The 18672-nt window shown below is 42.6% G+C and overlaps 1 protein-coding gene across 2 annotated transcripts in view; it reads right to left on the reverse strand.

Annotated features, from left to right (window-relative positions):
• The window catches only part of PARVB (parvin beta), a 36544-nt gene extending 18283 nt beyond the window's left edge, over positions 1–18261 (reverse strand). The window contains exons 1-10 of one of the 2 annotated variants that reach the window (XM_069763350.1): positions 18119–18261; positions 11614–11703; positions 10686–10756; positions 9067–9169; positions 7559–7699; positions 7020–7135; positions 6138–6196; positions 4655–4674; positions 3998–4059; positions 3850–3918 (exon numbers count right to left, since the gene is read on the reverse strand). In XM_069763350.1, coding sequence (XP_069619451.1) covers positions 3850–3918; positions 3998–4059; positions 4655–4674; positions 6138–6196; positions 7020–7135; positions 7559–7699; positions 9067–9169; positions 10686–10756; positions 11614–11703; positions 18119–18230 — 843 coding nt within the window. In that variant the 5' untranslated portion in view covers positions 18231–18261. Of the gene's footprint in view, positions 1–3849; positions 3919–3997; positions 4060–4654; positions 4675–6137; positions 6197–7019; positions 7136–7558; positions 7700–9066; positions 9170–10685; positions 10757–11613; positions 11704–11957; positions 12322–18118 lie in introns of those variants that run through there. The other variant, XM_069763351.1, reaches the window with a different exon arrangement.
• Between the last annotated feature and the right edge of the window lie 411 nt (positions 18262–18672).

Raw genomic sequence — 18672 nt, forward strand, 5'->3', positions numbered from 1 at the left:
ATCGCCTCGCCTGATTCGCACCAGATCATACGCACCACGAAGATCAATCTTGGTGAACCAACTAGCCCCCTTAATCCGAGCAAACAAATCAGATAACAAAGGCAAGGGGTACTGAAATTTAACAGTGATCTTATTAAGAAGGCGATAATCTATACAAGGTCTCAGCGAACCATCCTTCTTGGCTACAAAAAAGAACCCTGCTCCTAATGGCGACGATGACGGGCGAATATGCCCCTTCTCCAGGGATTCCTTCACATAACTGTGCATAGCGGCGTGCTCAGGTACAGATAAATAAACAGTCGACCTTTTGGGAATTTACCACCAGGAATCAAATTGATAGCACAATCACAATCCCTATGCGGAGGTAGGGCATCGGACTTGGGCTCATCAAATAAATCCCGGTAATCAGACAAGAACTCTGGAACCTCAGAAGGGGTGGATGACGAAATTGACAGAAATGGAACATCACCATGTACCCCCTGACAACCCCAGCTGGACACCGACATGGATTTCCAATCTAATACTGGATTATGGACTTGTAGCCATGGCAACCCCAACACGACCACATCATGCAGATTATGTAGCACCAGAAAGCGAATAACCTCCTGATGTGCAGGAGCCATGCACATGGTCAGCTGGGCCCAGTACTGAGGCTTATTCTTGGCCAAAGGCGTAGCATCAATTCCTCTCAATGGAATAGGACACTGCAAGGGCTCCAAGAAAAACCTACAACGCTTAGCATAATCCAAATCCATCAAATTCAGAGCAGCGCCTGAATCCACAAATGCCATGACAGAATAGGAAGACAAAGAGCAGATCAAAGTAACGGACAGAAGAAATTTTGACTGTACCGTACCAATGGTGGCAGACCTAGCGAACCGCTTAGTGCGCTTAGGACAATCAGAGATGGCATGAGTGGAATCACCACAGTAGAAACACAGACCATTCAGACGTCTGTGTTCTTGCCGTTCAACTCTGGTCAAAGTCCTATCGCACTGCATAGGCTCAGGTTTAATCTCAGGTAATACCGCCAAATGGTGCACAGATTTACGCTCACGCAAGCGTCGACCGATCTGAATAGCCAAAGACATAGACTCATTCAGACCAGCAGGCATAGGAAATCCCACCATGACATCCTTAAGGGCTTCAGAGAGACCCTTTCTGAACATAGCTGCCAGCGCAGATTCATTCCATTGAGTGAGCACTGACCATTTTCTAAATTTCTGACAATATACTTCTATCTCATCCTGACCCTGACAAAGAGCCAGCAAATTTTTCTCTGCCTGATCCACTGAATTAGGCTCATCGTACAGCAATCCAAGCGCCAGGAAAAACGCATTGATATTACTCAATGCAGGATCTCCTGACGCAAGAGAAAATGCCCAGTCCTGAGGGTCGCCACGCAAAAAAGAAATAATAATCAAAACCTGTTGAACTGGATCACCAGAGGAACGAGGTTTCAAGGCCAGAAATAACTTATAATTATTTTTGAAACTCAGAAACTTAGTTCTATCTCCAAAAAACAAATCAGGAATAGGAATTCTTGGTTCTAACATAGATTTCTGATCAATAGTGTCTTGAATCTTTTGTACTCTTGCCGAGAGCTGATCCACAAATGAAGACAGACCTCTAATGTCCATCGCTACACCTGTGTACTGAACCACCCAAATGTCTAGGGGAAAAAAAAGACAAAACACAAAGCCAAGAAAAAAAAATGGTCTCAGAACTTCTTTTTTCCCTCTATTGAGAATCATTAGTACTTTTGTCTTCCTGTACTGTTATGAAAGGCAATTCAGTACCACAATAGACATAGCGGTCAGAGCACATACAGTGATCTGACAATAACCCAAAATAATAGAACGAGCTCTGAGACGTGGGAACTCTGCAGACCGTAATCCCTGATCCTCTCCAAACACAACTAGAGGCAGCTGTGGATTGCGCCTAACGCTCCCTATGCAACTCGGCACAGCCTGAGAAACTAACTAGCCTGAAGATAGAAAAAATAAGCCTACCTTGCCTCAGAGAAATACCCCAAAGGAAAAGGCAGCCCCCCACATATAATGACTGTGAGTAAGATGAAAAGACAAACGTAGGGATGAAACAGATTCAGCAAAGTGAGGCCCGATATTCTAGACAGAACAAGGATAGGAAAGATAACTTTGCGGTCTACACAAAACCCTAAAGAAAACCACGCAAAGGGGCAAAAAGACCCTCCGTACCGAACTAACGGCACAGAGGTACACCCTTTGCGTCCCAGAGCTTCCAGCAAAACAAATAGACAAGCTGGACAGAAAAAATAGCAACAAATAGCAAAGAAGCACTTAGCTATGCAGAGCAGCAGGCCACAGGAATGATCCAGAGAAACACAAGTCCAACACTGGAACATTGACAGGAAACATGAATCAAAGCACTAGGTGGGGTTAAGTAGAGAAGCACCTAACGACCTCACCAGATCACCTGAGGGAGGAAACTCAGAAGCAGCAGTACCAGTTTCCTCCACAAACGGAAGCTCCCAGAGAGAATCAGCCGAAGTACCACTTGTGACCACAGGAGGGAGCTCTGCCACAGAATTCACAACAGGTGACCACAGACCATTTCTCTGTTCTCATCCTTTTTGGCTGTTTTGGTCACTTGAATTTTTGGCATTGTCCTCACCCCTGGAGGTACAGTAGCACGAGGCGGTGTCTACAACCCACAGAAGATGCTCAGATAGTGCAGCTCATCCAGGATGGCACATCAATGCGAGCTGTGGCAAGAAGGGTAGCGGTGCCTGTCAGAGTAGTGTCCAGAGCATGGAGCAGATACCAGGTGGTGTGGAGGTGTGTGTGTGTGTGTGTGTGTGTGTGTGTATACACACAATACATGTATATATTAAATGAAATGTAAAATATATACATATATAGTAAATATAAACTGTAAAAATAAAGTGAAATGCAAAATTATATTTACTACATATGTATATTTATATTTTGCATTTTATTTACTATATGTAAAAGATAAATATATACATATAATTTTACATTTCACTTTATTTTTACAATTTATTTATATTTACTATATGTATATATTTATATTTTACATTTTATATTTACTATACAAGTATATATTTATATTTTACATTTTATATTTACTATATATGTATATACTTATGTTATATTTTATTTACTATATGTAAGTGTGAAATATAAATATATACACATAGTAAATATAAAATGTAAAATATAAATATATACATATATAGTAAATATAAAATGTAAAATATAAATATATACATATATAGTAAATATAAAATGTAAAATATAAATATATACATATAAATATAAAATGTAAAATATAAATATATACATGTATAGTAAATATAAATAAAATGTAAAATAAATACATTACAGACAGTATAGGGAAAAAAAGTAAATTAAAAAAAAAATTCTTCATTTTTTTTTACTTAAGTTCCCCGAGGACACGTGAACTCACAGTCATTTGATTGCAATATTCAAATGCTGCAGCTGTAGATTGACAGCGGCATGTAATTGGTTAAAACAGCAGTGGTTGCAGCAGGCGGTGCAGTCGCTGCCGTTAGCGGGGACCCCGGCCGTGTACGGTCACCTCCGGAGCCCACGCCGTACTGCTCAACCCGACTTGTGATGTCCATCTACGCACGTGTCAGGAAGGGTTAAAGAGTACGGAATGTAAAGGAAGTGTCAGAATCTTTAAAGGGGCTTGTCCAGTTCTGCACAGAACCTGTGTACATGTGTGAACAGTCTCCGAGCCATGTTGTTGTTTTTTATTTAATCCTGGACAACCCCTTTAAGTCGGCGCTCGGGGGCAGGAGCGGAGGGACGGTGACGGTACCTGTGTCTCCAGCTCGGTGACCTCCAGGTTCAGCTTGTTTAGATGTTTATTGACAAAGGTGATCAGCGACTGCAAATAAAAGTGAAGACGTCAGACGAGAGCGTCCACGATACCATCCGGACCGGCGTCGGGACCGCAGAGCACTCACCTTCTTGACGACACTCAGCTTATCGGGAGCGTGGTCGAAGAGGGTGTCGAAGGCGTCGCGCTCTGAGAGGAGAGATACGGTTGCACACTATTAGAAAAAAATAAAATAAAAAATAGGCTCGCTGTCTTTTAAAAACAGCGCCATAACTGTCTACAGGTTGGGTCTGGTATTGCACCTCAGTCCCATTTATTTCTAGGGAGCTGAAGTGCGATGCCAGACACAACCTGTGGACAAGAGTGGCGCTGTTCATAGAAGAAAGTGGTCAGAGTTCTTGGTTTCCAAATCCCCCACTAGAGGGAGCCGGAGAGCTGACTGTATACAGTGTTATTATGAAGCTCAATGTGTTCACTGTATACCAGTCCTTCTTACACTGTATACATGGCGGCGGTCACGCATGAGCCCTGTCGGACCCCCTAAACCCATAGCAGAGAAAAGCCTCCGTTATCGCTTCATTCATAACCCCCTGCATCAGCGGGGGTCCCAGCATTCATAATCGATCATACATTTGTCACTGTGGATGACCCCTTTAAATAAACACTCTGTGCTGCGGTGGATCCCTACTTATTCCACTATCAGGCAGATACCGGGAGTTGTAGTCTCTCAAAATAAGAATCCGGATGCGACACTGAGAAGGGCTTTAAATAAGACGTTACTTACCAAATTTCCCCATCATCATCCTAAAAGAAAAAAAAAATAGACAATTAGAAAAAAAATAAAAAATAAAAAAAAGTACCAAAAAGTAAGAAAGCAACAAAAGGACAAAAAAGTGAAAAAATAAAATAAAAAAAAATTATATATATATATATATATATATATGTGGGAGAGACTCCATTTGCATATATGTTCCCCATAAACAGTTAGGCTTTATTAACCGCTCCGATCATGGCTGTGAACCATCTAAATGCTGCCGCCGATCTCTGTCGGTGCCCATGTGCAGCAGTTCCCATTTCCTCCCCACATAGCACAATCAGGAGGCAGCAATGAGTTAACATTACAGCCGCAGGCTGCTAACGCCACCCCCCCGTCGCTGCCATATTGGCTGCCACATTCAGACTAGACGTGTCCGGCTTCGCACAATACACTTGAATTGAGCGAGGCTGCGCACGTCTAGTCAGCATGTGACCGCATGTATGAAAAAATAAAAAAAATGTAAAATAATCACATACTTGCAGTCACGCGCCCGCTTTCTCATTAAAAGTTTTGCGCCGTTTGCCTTCTATATCCTCCAAGATGGCGTTTGTAACTCTTTATCTGTCATTTTCTGAGCTCTTCTCAGTTGATTTATGACCACAACAAAGTTCGGCTCAACTTAGATGTGGTCTGTGGTCACCAATTAGCACAGAGGAGCTCAGAAAAAAAAAAAAAAGACAGATAAAGGAGTTCAAGCCTTATCAGAAGGAGCTCACTGACAGATTCTCAGTTGGCTCATTGTGCGGCCATAAGTGTCCAGTAAGTGCGGATTCCAGTACTAGGACCTTGAAGGTGAAGCTCCATTCATGCACTTTCAGGAACAGACAAGCGACCTTCTCCATTGAAGTGTATGGGAGCGCTTGGCAATTTGGCCATTTTCAGAACTCCCATAGAAATCAATGGAGATAGACTTTTTTTTTTTTTTTTAAATTTAAGCAAAAGCCAGAAGCAACCTGCGGATGTCACTCAACAGCTCGTTATTAGGGAGCCTTGGCTGGCTAGAGATTAGATAAAAAACAATTATATTTTAGTCATGTCTCAGTGGTTCCGCCATCTCCTACCAGGCCGTCATTTTCAAGTCGTCAGTCACGGCAAGACCCGTATTATATATTTATAAGCTGTGTGAACACTATATATGAGCAATGCGGTGTACGTTCCTGCTTACTGTACAAAAACAGCACCACCCACGTCCTCAGGTTGAACGTGGTATTGCAACTCAGCCCCATTCACTTCAGTGGAGCTCAGCTGCAATACCAGAGACAACCTGCAGATATGTGGCGGCGCTGTTTCTAGAAGAAAGCAGTTTTTTTTTTCCTGGCGTCCCGGTAGGCAGGCGTGCGGTCACTTTTAGAGTGTAAGCTCTATGGTAACGTTTTTTTGGCTACGGGTTCAGACAACAGCATGGCTTCTGGTACAGCGTGCAAGCGCGGCGTATTTAGGAAACGCTCACTCCGTCGTGGTCGTCAGTTCCTCGGTCACGTGGGTCGTCTGCAGGAGGCCTTCTCGTTTCTGAAAGGCAAGGACAGCAAATTCAGGGGGAAGATTATAACAAAAACAAAAATATTTTTTAAAAATAGTTTTGACATTTCCAATTTATAGGAGGATGGCATGGCTGCTTTGTTTTCAGAAATAGCGCCACACTTGTTCACAGGACGTTTCCGGTAATGCAGCTCAGTCCCAATTATAGCGGAGCTGCAATACCAGAGGCAACCTGTGGAAAGGGGTGGCGCTGTTTGGGAAAAGAAAGTAGTCATCCATTTACCTATTTCATAGTCCCCATTGATCAAGGGGTAAAAAGAGCCAAAATTAGAGGTTCCCCTGTTATTTGGGGGTGAAATTTTGCACCAGCTCTAAACTTGAACACCAAACATGCAGGGCTTATTTCTAAAAAGGAAGCAGGGGTGTAACTATAGTGGCCCTGGAGCCTGGGGGGGCCCAAATAAGTAGCCCTGTACTAGTCAGGAGCCCTGGAAATCTGGAAAGTAATGAATCTGAATTGACTATGACCGGCGAGAAAACAATTTAGACCCAGAAACCACAAGGCATTACCAAGCGAAAAACAATTTAAAAAGGAAAAAAAAAAAAAAAAAAAAAAAAAGAAAATAAATAAATCAGCTGTAGGAGCGCTGGGAAGGGTAAAAGGTTTTTAGGGTTAACCTCTGCTGCCATCTAGTGGCCATTTAGGAGAATTGTCTGTGCACATTGAAATGATCAAAATTGACTTGTCTCCTGATAAAGTTTCAGAAAAGCCATGAACTAATGTATAATGGTATATGAAAGGGGAGGGGAAGGTAGGAGAAAAAAAAAAAAATAATTTATATAGAATTCTTACCTTTACCACCACTACCTGCACACACACATGTTCAGGTAGCCGTATAGGAGCTCGGAAATGAATGGCCAGGGCTACTAGAAGGTGCAAAATGGCAACCAGGTTTTTTCCATGTATCGCTGGAGGAAAGGAATTGAAAAAGTACGTTATAATAATATATTTCAAGTTCTCATTCTGTGATGAGCTGAGAATGAAAAATAAAAAATAATTATAATAAAATATATTATATATATATATATATATATATATATATATATATAATTTTTTTTATTATTTTTTATTTTTTATTACAGCCACCACCCACCGTGTGTAGCGCGGGCTCAGCTCCTGAGCTGGCTCCATACACCTGCACCCAATGACACAGACAACCCAATGGCTTGAGTGGGCAGGGTGCAATGCTTCACTTCTCCTGTAGGGGGTGCTGCAGTTAAATTGAACACTTGTGGCAGTTTTCTCCCACAGCTGATCACTGGTGGTCCCAACAGGAGGACACTGATCAACTTATTGTCAGGAGCCCCCTTTTAGCAAACAGATCCACTTACAATCGACGTTCCAGCGTATGGCCCACCCCTGCGGTCTCAGAAATTCCTGTATATCATCCAGGATGGTCTGAAGCTTCTGTTTTTGTCCGATCTCAGACTGCGTCACCTCTGCAACGCTCAGTTTTCGGTTTGCCAGCTTCTCTGAAAAAAATAAAAATTTTTTTTTTTTTTTTTTATTAAGGACCCTCCGATAATAGCGCCTCCCACTCCAGTGGTCCTGTCATGTATATACAGTATATAGACCGTCCAGAGGTTTAAGTGGAAACTAAATCTATTTGTGTAATACTTCATTTTTTCCTGTGGGGGAGCTGTAGAAAAAAAATGGAACACTTACTGAAGAGTTTCTCCAAAGATGGCAGCTCATTTTTTATAGTTAAATAACCATTGAAAATAAAGTGAAAAAAAAAAAAAAAAAAAAATCCCCCATCGTTCCCTCATTAATCATATAAGTTGGTTAAGCTCCGCATGGATTTATAAAGCGCAGCGGTGACTTCTGCAGATTCAAAAAGTTAATTAATTTGGACTTAACCTTTAAGGGGGGCAAAACGAAAGGAGACGCGTAATTAATTCCATCCCATCTGACTAGATCGTTAAATCCAAGGTGTAGGAGGCAGGTCATTGAAATTAATTAAAGCTTCCGGAATTGGGAAGTGTTTTACTTCCCCCCCCCCCCCCCCCCTTCCCTCTTTGAAGGGGGGGTGCTGATTTTCTCCATTGGGTCCCGGGAAGTTATTGACTACAATGATTCTTAAAGGGATTTTCCATAATTAAACTATTGATGAGCTTTCCTTAGGATAAGTCATCACATCAGGTCTGTGGGGGGTCCAATGCCCCCAGTGATCCTCTGCTAAATACCACAGCAGCCAGATGTATACAGAGTTCCATACACCGCAGGTAGTGACCGGCCCAGCTGCTATTAAAGTGAATAGGATCGGAACAGCAGTTCCCAAAAATGACCACTAGCTTACAGTACTGCGCCATTCTGGTTCTGTATCCGTGTACTGAAAATAAAATCAAATAAATTGGGGGGGGTATGTTGGGTGGTACTAGGTCATGACTTCCTGATGGTCTAGGAGGGGGGTACTGTTATTCCAAAAAAAGTTATGCAAATTAGCTCTCCAGAAGAAAAAAGGTGGTCTCACTAGCGCCACAAGTAGCAACCCTATAAAAGTCAGCGTACGACCCTTTAATGAGCCTTGCTTTCCAGATGTGAGCAGAGACCAGGCTCTATACATAAAGTAATGTAACTGCAGTGTATGTTGGTATTATGCGAGCGGCATTTATTTAGCCACTGTTATAATATATGTGCAATCCTTGATGGTGGCGGCACTGTATAGCAGTATTATTTAGGCAACTGGAACAGAAATTTGTCAAAAGGAGCGGGAGCACATGGCTCCAAACAGGTGAAAACCCAACACTTGCTAGGGACACTATTCTGCCCGTTAGCTCCCATTCTTTGCAGCAGCCATAAAGCGTGCGCACCCCGCTGTACACATCTACACAGTCACCTAGGAGCTTCTGTAAGACCTGTCCGTCGTAAAAATCTTCCTCCAGGTTCTTCACTATTATCCGCTCCTCTACAAGGACTTCATTAATCCAGTCTATTAGGACCTACGGAGGCAGGAGGAAGTTATGGACGGTGCATAATCATTAAATAATAAAAAAAAAAAGTTAGTCCGCCATCACCCTTAGAGGGAAGCGGAACTGTCATTGCTGGTGACTGTACAGAATAGGCTGTGTATGTACATGAGGAATAACGCTGATATATCACTTGTCTCTTCCATATTTCAGTTGTCTCTGAGCTAGTGGGTAGAGACTAGCTATTATGATGTCTGTATACACTGCACACAAAGACAAGAGGGATTCCGGCTCTCCTGTGTCCATTTAGCACATGTTCAGAAACAGCGTGCAGAACATTATACAGTAGTACTGAGCAGTGTGGCTGTGAAGCCAGAAAGTAGTATCATGTAGGACATTATACACCAATACTGAGCAGTGTTGCTGGGAATCCAGATAGCAGCGTGGAGAGCACTATACAGCAGTACTGAGAAGTGTAGCTGTGAATCCAGATAGCATTAGCCTGGAGGACATTATATAGTAGTACTGAGCAGTGTAGGTGCGAGTCCACATTGCAGCAGCATGCAGGACATCATACAGCAATACTGAGCAGTGTAGCTGTGAATCCAGAAAGTAGCATCATGGAGGACATTACACAATAATACTAAGCAGTGCAGCTGTGAATTTAGATAGCAGCAGATGAGAATCCATCTCTGGAGTGAGATAAAGCACCCCAGAACCTTCCACTTCTCATTTTCGGTTTTCTCTTCGGATTTTAAATCCTTGAGCTCAAATGAAATACTTTATTTAAAGGGTAACCATACTTTCAAGTAACTGTTTAGAATAAGCTGTCCTGAGGAATAACTATTCCTAGACATTATATGACAGCAACTCTACATTTTCACAATTTTTATTTCCCCCTTAAAAGCCCAATCTCCTACTTTAGAATGGACTTGGAGCTGGGGGGGGAGGGGGTTAAGAAACTAGCTGCTTTGAGGTCTCCATTCAGAGAGGGATTCCTTCTTTTCATTGTCAGTAAGCACACAGGTAGAAGCAGCAGCATGGAGGAAGTTATACAGCAGTACTGAGCAGTGTGGATGAGAAACCAGCTTTGTTGGGGAGGTAAGAGACTTGTTAGAAAGCTCAACAGCATCTTCTTGTGTCTCTCTCTGCTCCGCACTCCAGCATCCTATCCTTTTCATAGACTATATTACAAGGAGTAACCTGATAGTCCATCTGGTCTTATAAATGGAGTTATGCTGTTTTTTTGCTTGTTTTTGGAGAGTGGATAGTGAGCTGAGGAGGCAGCAGAGGGAAGGAGAAGTTTCTCATAATCACCTGTACTCTTGATTTATGCAAAGTTTGTTGAAAGTACATTTAGTTAAAGGGTGAAAAAAAAATTGTCACTTTCTTCAAGTCACAGCGCCACATTGGTACACAGGTTGCATGTGGTATTGCAGTTCAACTCCAATTATGTTAATGAGGCTCAACTGCAATACCACAAATGACCTGCAGACAAGTGGGGCGCTATTAAAGAAAAACACACAGTATAAAGATATATTGCTCTGACCTTTATAAGTTCCTTAAACTTTGCTTCTTCTTTGGAGTTTGGGTCGATCATGGTCCGCTCCTCATTTTCTTCTGTGCGTTCAGAAAGTAGAGAATCGGTCAGGGACATGACAGCAGCCTCGCCGGTAATAATAAGGCAGACAGATATAACAAGGACACAAGACGCCCCTGGAAAATACTCATCAAGTGACTCTGAAGTCATTAAGTTCCATACTGGAATTTATCAGTCATTAGAAAAAAATAAATAAAAAAAGATATAAAAAGGAGAAGTAAAAAAAAAAATATATATATATATATATATATATATATATATATATATATATATCATTGTACCTAATATTTAAAAAAAAAATAAAAATAAAAAAAAAAATTATATATATATATATATATATATATATATATATATATATATGTATATATATATATATATATATATATATATATATATATATATATATACATATATATATATATATATAAATATTTTTTTTTTTTTTATTTTCTTTATTCATTATTATTATTATATATTTTTATTAATATATATATATTTTTTTTTTTCCCGGCAGTTTCATAGACAATGAATGGAGTGGAGGTTGAGTGTGCGCACCACCGCTACATTCAAAGTAGGATCTCTGGAGGTCCCAGCGGCGACAGTCAACATTTTCCCTATTCTATAGAGGGGGATAACTTTTTTTTTTTTCTTTAAAAAGGTAATAACCCTTTAAGTAATATAAATGCCCTGCATCTTATCTCAAGAATAGGGAGCCGCATCGCCAACAATAATGAAGCTGCCCTCACCCTTCACTTCCAAGGAAGATTTAAAAAAATATATATATAACCTATGGATATGCTTGAGATGGGAATATCCCTTTAAAAAAAAAAAAAAAAAAAAAGCTGCCATTATGAATGATATTGAGGTAATACTGTACCGAGCAGGGTGTCCTCCGGGTGGATATCGATGGTGCTGGGTGACATCGGGGCGTTGATGGCGTTTCTGCCTTCATCCTGGAGATCGCTCACTAGGCAAAAAAAAAATTAAAAATGTATATTTTAAAGGGACGTGGACTGGGCAGATGTGTTCAGTTTGGGGACACGGATTCCTATAGGAGTCCCATTAATTGTGATGACCATTAGGGCCACACACTATGCCCTCATGACTGCACCATATGGCGTCACAAAGTCCATAACCCGGATCCTATGGATCTAGCGGCCTTACTCCGGAGCGTGGCATTGGCATTGATCCATTCCCAATCATTAACCAAATCCTACACACCTGTCTTCTCCTCGGCGGCCTCCTTCCTGCGTTTCCTGCACAGGAGCCCGGACATGGTGGTCCCAGATTGGGGGGTCAGCAGTGTAGGAGAAGAGGAGCGAGCAGTGTGCGCAGATTAGAGCCGGGTTATTTCTGACAGGGTGACGACGATGAGGTCTTGCCAGGAGCCGGACAGATTGGAGGGGTCTGGACAGCTGGCAGGAAAAAGAGGAGCCGACTCCCGCGGTGGGTGGGGGGGGCGACTAATGAGCGTTACAGGATGGGAATTTAGGAGAAATAATGGTATAAAAGCTGCAGCGGCGCTGGAGGGGCGTGCTGTGCCAGGAGCGGTGCCAGCTGCTATGCAGTATAATTAGCTCACTACGGAGATGCTGCCGTCGGTCGCCTGGCTGCCGACCACAAGCTCTGTCTACACAACCAGACTCGTGTGGAAGCGTCTTGCAAAATTATTCAACCCCCTAAAAAGCGATCAGACTCCTCCGGCTTACAGACTTTAGTATTTTTACATTTTACGTCATCGATAATTCCAAACCTAATCGTTTAACCCCCTTAGGCGCTACAGTCCGCTGCAACTAAGCGGTCTAAAAACGGTACAAATCTAAGCGGGTCTCAACTGTCAGAGGCAGATCTTTAGATAGATCCCTAAACTCAACCAGTCCGTTTTTTTTGTGCCCCCACGCAGAAATAATGTCCTTTTGGAGTTCCCACAGTGTGGCAAGGCTTAGAAGTCTCCTCACCTTGGAATGCCAGGCAGGAGAAAGGTTAACCCTTGCGGAACACAATGAAGGGGCAGAGAATGGTGGAGCAGGGAGCTGATGGGACGGGCGTCTCCCTGCTCCACCATCGAATCAAACCGCACCCCACTCCTGAGGACACAAACCGCTGAAGTCAGGACGTGCAGTCAGCCCCCCCTAAATCCGGGAGAGGTGGGAGGTATGGAGTAGTGTAGCAGTCAGGGGGGCAAACAATGGCCATCACCAAGTTCCTATTCACCACACTTACCAATTTTGGGGAAAAATTCCCGGAATGCTCAACGTCAAGACGTGGTCTGTGGAAATTAGAGAACGCTGGAAGGTGATTAGTTTGGGGTCTGGAATCAGGAGAAGGGTTATGGCCGACATGGGGACAATATAATTTAAACAATCTGCTGAAGTGGGTCACAGCACTCCTCCGCTTTACAGCGAGGGGGCGGAGAGGCGCAGATATAAAAACTAATAGTCAATGTTATTTAATCTCATTTTTGGGGGGGGATTCTCATTTCCTGCGTTAGTAGCATTAGACTGGAGAAAAACCTCCAGTAATGCCCCTTAGTGGGCACAATCTAAGACAAAAAGTTCCATAAAGTTTTGAAGAGAAAAGGAGATAAAGAAAAAAAAAAAAAAAAAAGAGAAAAAAAAGGGAGAAAAAAAAAAAAAAGGAAAAAAAAAAAAAAAAAGGTAAAGGTATTGAAAAACTTTCCATCCGATCTAAGACAGCAGCAGAAGAGTCGGTGCCAGTTATCAGGAAGAAAGCCCTATAGGCAGCCTAAACTGGCAGATAACAGAGAATAGCAGCTCGCACTGCCACTGAGTAATAAAGAGCGATGAATAGAGTCAAGCTTTCAGTGCGCCATTTCTGAGGAAAACTAAAACCACAAAACTGAGCCCCGCGCCCTGAGGTTCATGAGACACAATGTGACTCGCATGTGATGCAAATAAGTGACCCACCCGGGGCGTCTGCTGCTACCTGTAATGCATCTGAGGAACAGCAGGGGGCACACACACATATATATATATATATATATATATATATATATATATATATATATACACACTACTTCAGAACTACTGGCTTCCACTTAAATACTCTGTGCTGCTGACAACAGTCAGTGTGTTTCCATCTAACTCCTGACTCCCATGCAGTCATACATTGACCCTCCGTCACAATGGACACTTTATTGCTTCTATACCAACACTCTCCTGAAATACTCTGTGCCGCTGCCTAAAAGCTTTTCCATTTCATCTAAAAAAAAAGGAAAAAAACTTTCACCTTACTTTTTTTTTGGGAGACGGTTCCGCCCGAAGTGACCGTTTTTTTTACTTCTATGGTATTTATATAGCATAACACCGACCAAAGTAAAGTAAATGACGTAGCCCTGCTGCTTCCTGCAGATAGCCGCATATCACCCCAGGGAGGAAAAAATGACATTTAAAAAAAAAAAAAAATGGCCGTTTAATTTAAAAGGGGCACTGTGCCTATAAGAGAGACTGATGTATATAGAAAAAGAAACCTCTAATATTGGTCACACAGTTATAGAAATATCTACCGCTCATTTTTATAGGCTCATTCCCTCTGATTTACCCAAACACGTGCACCCTCGGCCAGACTGAGCGCGCATATGTTCCTGAATAGGAAAAGGATCGGGTGATGTCATTCAACTTTCCTCCCCATCAGTCAGGAAGCCCCCCGTACACCTGCTGAAGTTGACGGATTCGATTGACTTTGCTATAATGTCTCCTTACTCGGTCGAATGGCTGGTAATAAAAAACAATAGATTGAATTCGACCCATGTTGGCGACAACTGGCTGTATACATGGGATATTACATTATTATATATTACATATAGCAGTGTTAGGTCTTCGGTCGCATGTGGTTATGTATGGAGCACTCTATATACCGCCATATGGTGTCATTGCACTACAGTATTCGGGGTTTTTTTGGCATCTGCTGTTCTTCATTAGAACAGATAAGATGTGAACATTATTTTATGGCGCCGACTAATATACAAGTATGACAGGCTCTCCTCCTGCAATCGTTAGTGCCGCCATCCTCACAAAGCGCACAGCGCTACGGTGCACAAAATGGCCACATGATAATGTGTGCAAACTGTAAAGCGCTGCGGAATATGTTAGCGCTATATAAAAATAAAGATTATTATTATTGTGGCGAAGCAAGTGACCTAATATGTCCATCAGACTCCTCCAACAACAACAAAAAAAACCCTGCTATCCCGCGTGTAGAGTTACCACATTGGAGAAGGCCGAAGCATCTCCATCAGCGGCCATTTTGTGGACAATAGAGCTGTCCAGTCTGTGAGGAAGAAGGAGACCCTGTAACACTTCAATATTAGTTTTTGGCATCAAATCACGTCCCCCAACATGTATGTTGAAATAAAAATGAAGTGGACACAACCCTTTTAAAATTTGTGAGGTAAAGTGCGGCCCATAGCAGTCTATGGGTTCATGATTACACAATATGGCCGCCTACAGGAGGCCTTTATTATGTTCAAGCCTGTGCAAATTTATAGGATTTCTCCTCCCTGCCCCCAGGACGCACATTCCTCACACTGAAGTGCCGCCCCATACAAACACTGTGAAGGATAAAATGGCAGCCTAGTGTCACCACACAGCAGGCTGTGACCCCATTATACAGGATGGCTACTAAAATCAGCGGCTGGCAACCTTGACTGAAACTACAGCGCCTCTAGAAGACACATCTCGTTTGTTAGCCTCAGAACAATTTTTATTTTAATTTTTTTTTATTATTTTTAATTTAACCCCTTAACACATTTTTTCACTTTTGCGCTTTTGTTTTGTTTTTTACCTCCTCTTCTTCAAAAAGTTATTTTTCCGTCATTTTTTTTTCTTATTTTGATGGACAAGTTGTTGTTTTGAATGGCACCATTAATTTTACAAAAAAAAAAAAAAACTCCAAAACTCCAAATGAGGTTAAAAAAAAAAAAAAAAGAGAAAATAAAATAAATAACTGGGCAAAAATATTCCAGGTCCGTACGATGACGGCGATATCAAACTCCAGGGTTTTTTCTTTTTTTTTTTATTTTTTTATATGCTTTAGTGGTAGAAATTAAAATAAAATAAATAAGAGACAAGATATTAAAAATTTGTAAAAAAAAATTAAAAAATGTCATCGTGAACCCCATGAATTTTGTTTGTTTTGTTTTTATCCATAGAGGTGGGTGACGGCCTTTATTTTGAATGCTGAGCTGATGTTTTTATGTGTACATATGATGTTTTGATCACTTTTTATTGTATTTTTTTCTTCAATTTTACCTTTTTTTAAATTTTGATCTATTAAACTTTTCTGGGGAGTCAGGATGACACCAAATGTTTTAATTTTTTTATTTATTTTTTTATGGGGGTTGATTTGAAGGTTTATATTTTTTTAGTTTGATTTTTATATATTTTTTTTTAAGTCCTTTTAGGGGACTTGAACCTGCAATCGCTTATGTACCGCTATACCATTGCATTGCAGTATATTAGGAAATATCCTATTGTGAGGAGGACCAAAATGACAGCCAGATTGTAGGGGTATAAGGCAAATGGTCACTCTTTGGTGGGAGCGAGTGATGAAAAACAATAAAAAAAAAAAATAATAATAATGAGCCTGTAAAAGCCAAATGGAGCAAAATTTTATGAGACCCTCCTTTTTCTGGGCCTAAATATATGCTTTTTAGAAAGAAAAATAAAAGTCCCCAGAAATGGACAATCCCTTTAAATGGCTCCCAATTGTATGTAGGGAGCGCCCTCTAGTGGTGGCTGCAGGTAGCCAGAATTGTGTCATTTTTAGCTATGGTTGTGTAAAGCGGAGCCGGGGATTTGGGGGCTCAGTGTCAAGAAGGCTGAAGCTGAGATCCGTGAGGACCATAGGGGATGGATTCCCCTTGGACACGGCATGGAGGGGCTCTGCTTCCCATTCAGAGCAGTAGTAATGTCATTAGCGCAGGGTATATGAAGCTAATAAGACCACCGGTACGAGACATAACTGTGACCCCAAACCTTAGAGAAAGTTGGGTCCCCCAACAGTGGCCCCTTCAGTGCTGGGAGAACCAGGAGGATAAAGAACTTTCCGCTCCTTAATCCGCTGTCAGATCAGATCAGTCATGATCACTGGTCACCGAATTCAGCGATAAGCCGGAGCGCGGTTAACTCTATCCTGACCGCCCAAAATGGGTGACGCCTGAAACGCCATTCGTTCCGCTCACACATCGGCCAACACGACGCATTTCTCTGCGCTGGTCAGTCCCTTTAATTTAGCACCGGACAGAAATGAGTTTAAAGGGACTGATGAGTGTGGGACAGGAACGGGTTAAAGGGAACGATCAGTGCGGAACTGGGTGGGATTAAAAGGGATATTTAGTGTATGGCAAAACAGGAATGGGTTAAAGGGACTGACAAGTCTGGGACCAGACAAGAAGGGGTTACACTTACCATTGATTCATCCATTGCTCACCTTACACTGATCAGGCCCTTTACTTTAACCCATTCCAGTCCAGCACTCCTCAACCTTTTAACCCATTCCTCTCCAGTCCAGCCCCTTTAACCCATTCCTCTCCAGTCTTCGAACCCCTCAGTCCTTTTAACCAATTCCAGTCCTGCACCCCCTCAATCCCTTTAACCCATTCCTCTCCAGTCCGACACCCCCTCAATCCCTTTAACCCATTCTTCTCCGGTCCCGCACCCCTCAATCCCTTTAACCCATTCCAGCCCAGCACCCCTCAATCCCTTTAACCCATTCCAGCCCAGCACCCCTCAATCCCTTTAACCCATTCCAGCCCAGCACCCCTCAATCCCTTTAACCCATTCCAACCCAGCACCCCTCAATCCCTTTAACCCATTCCAACCCAGCACCCCTCAATCCCTTTAACCCATTCCAGCCCAGCACCCCTCAGTACCATTAACCCATTCCAGTCCAGCACTCCTCAGTCCCTTTAACCCATTCCTTTCCAGTCCCTCACCCTTCAGACCCTTTAACCCATTATTCTTTGATGCTACACTACTCAGCTCAATTAACCCATTCTGGCCTGATTCTACACTAGGCATTCCCTTTAACCCATTCTTGTCTGGTCCCTCACAAGCCAGACCCTTCAACCCACTCTTATCCTGTCCCACACTAGTCATCCTTTTTAACCCATTCCTGCACTAGCCAGTCCTTTACACCCTTCCACTCTTACCCTGCTAGTTGCCATTCCTGTCTGTAGCCCCCTCCATAAAACTCACCAGCCCTCCTACCCTTCCCTATCTATCTCCCCCAGAACAGACAGTTTCCCCCTTTGACACTTCCCTGCCTTGCATGTAGGTTGCAGACTAACATGATTTAACCCCTTCTCTCCCTCTCAAGCACGCGCTGATTTAATAGAGGACCCCCCCCCCCCCTCCTCTCACCTTCTCTGGCTTTCTTCTTCCTGACCAGTGTGCCCCCCAGTTTACCCAGGAAGGACTCATCCTTCTTCATCCTTTGGCTCTGCAGAGTGGGAGACCTGGGGGTGGCTGACATGTTCCCCCTGTGTGAGAGTGAGGAGGGAGGATTGTCCTCATGTGATAAGAGGAGACAGGAAGAGGATGTGGTGGTGACCGCACTTATCAGCCTCCAATGGCAGAGTGTGGAGAGGAGGGCAGGGAGGGTCCACAGCCACACACCACACAGGGCCAGGTGGCCAGTCTGTGCCTCTCCTGCCCCACCCCAGTGCAACAATGTAAGGCCGGGGTCACACTTGTGAGTGCAATGCGAGAAACTCACACATCAATACCTGGCACTGCTGTGAATGGTGGATCCTGTGTTATCTACTGTATATAGAGGTGTTATCAGTCATTGTACAGGAGGAGGAGGTGAGCTGTGACATCACCTATTGTGAATGGTGGATCCTGTGTTATCTACTGTATATAGAGGTGTTATCAGTCATTGTACAGGAGGAGTAGGTGAGCTGTGACATCACCTA

This window comes from Ranitomeya imitator, chromosome 4 (genome assembly GCF_032444005.1).
Source record: "Ranitomeya imitator isolate aRanImi1 chromosome 4, aRanImi1.pri, whole genome shotgun sequence".
NCBI classification, from domain to species: domain Eukaryota; kingdom Metazoa; phylum Chordata; class Amphibia; order Anura; family Dendrobatidae; genus Ranitomeya; species Ranitomeya imitator.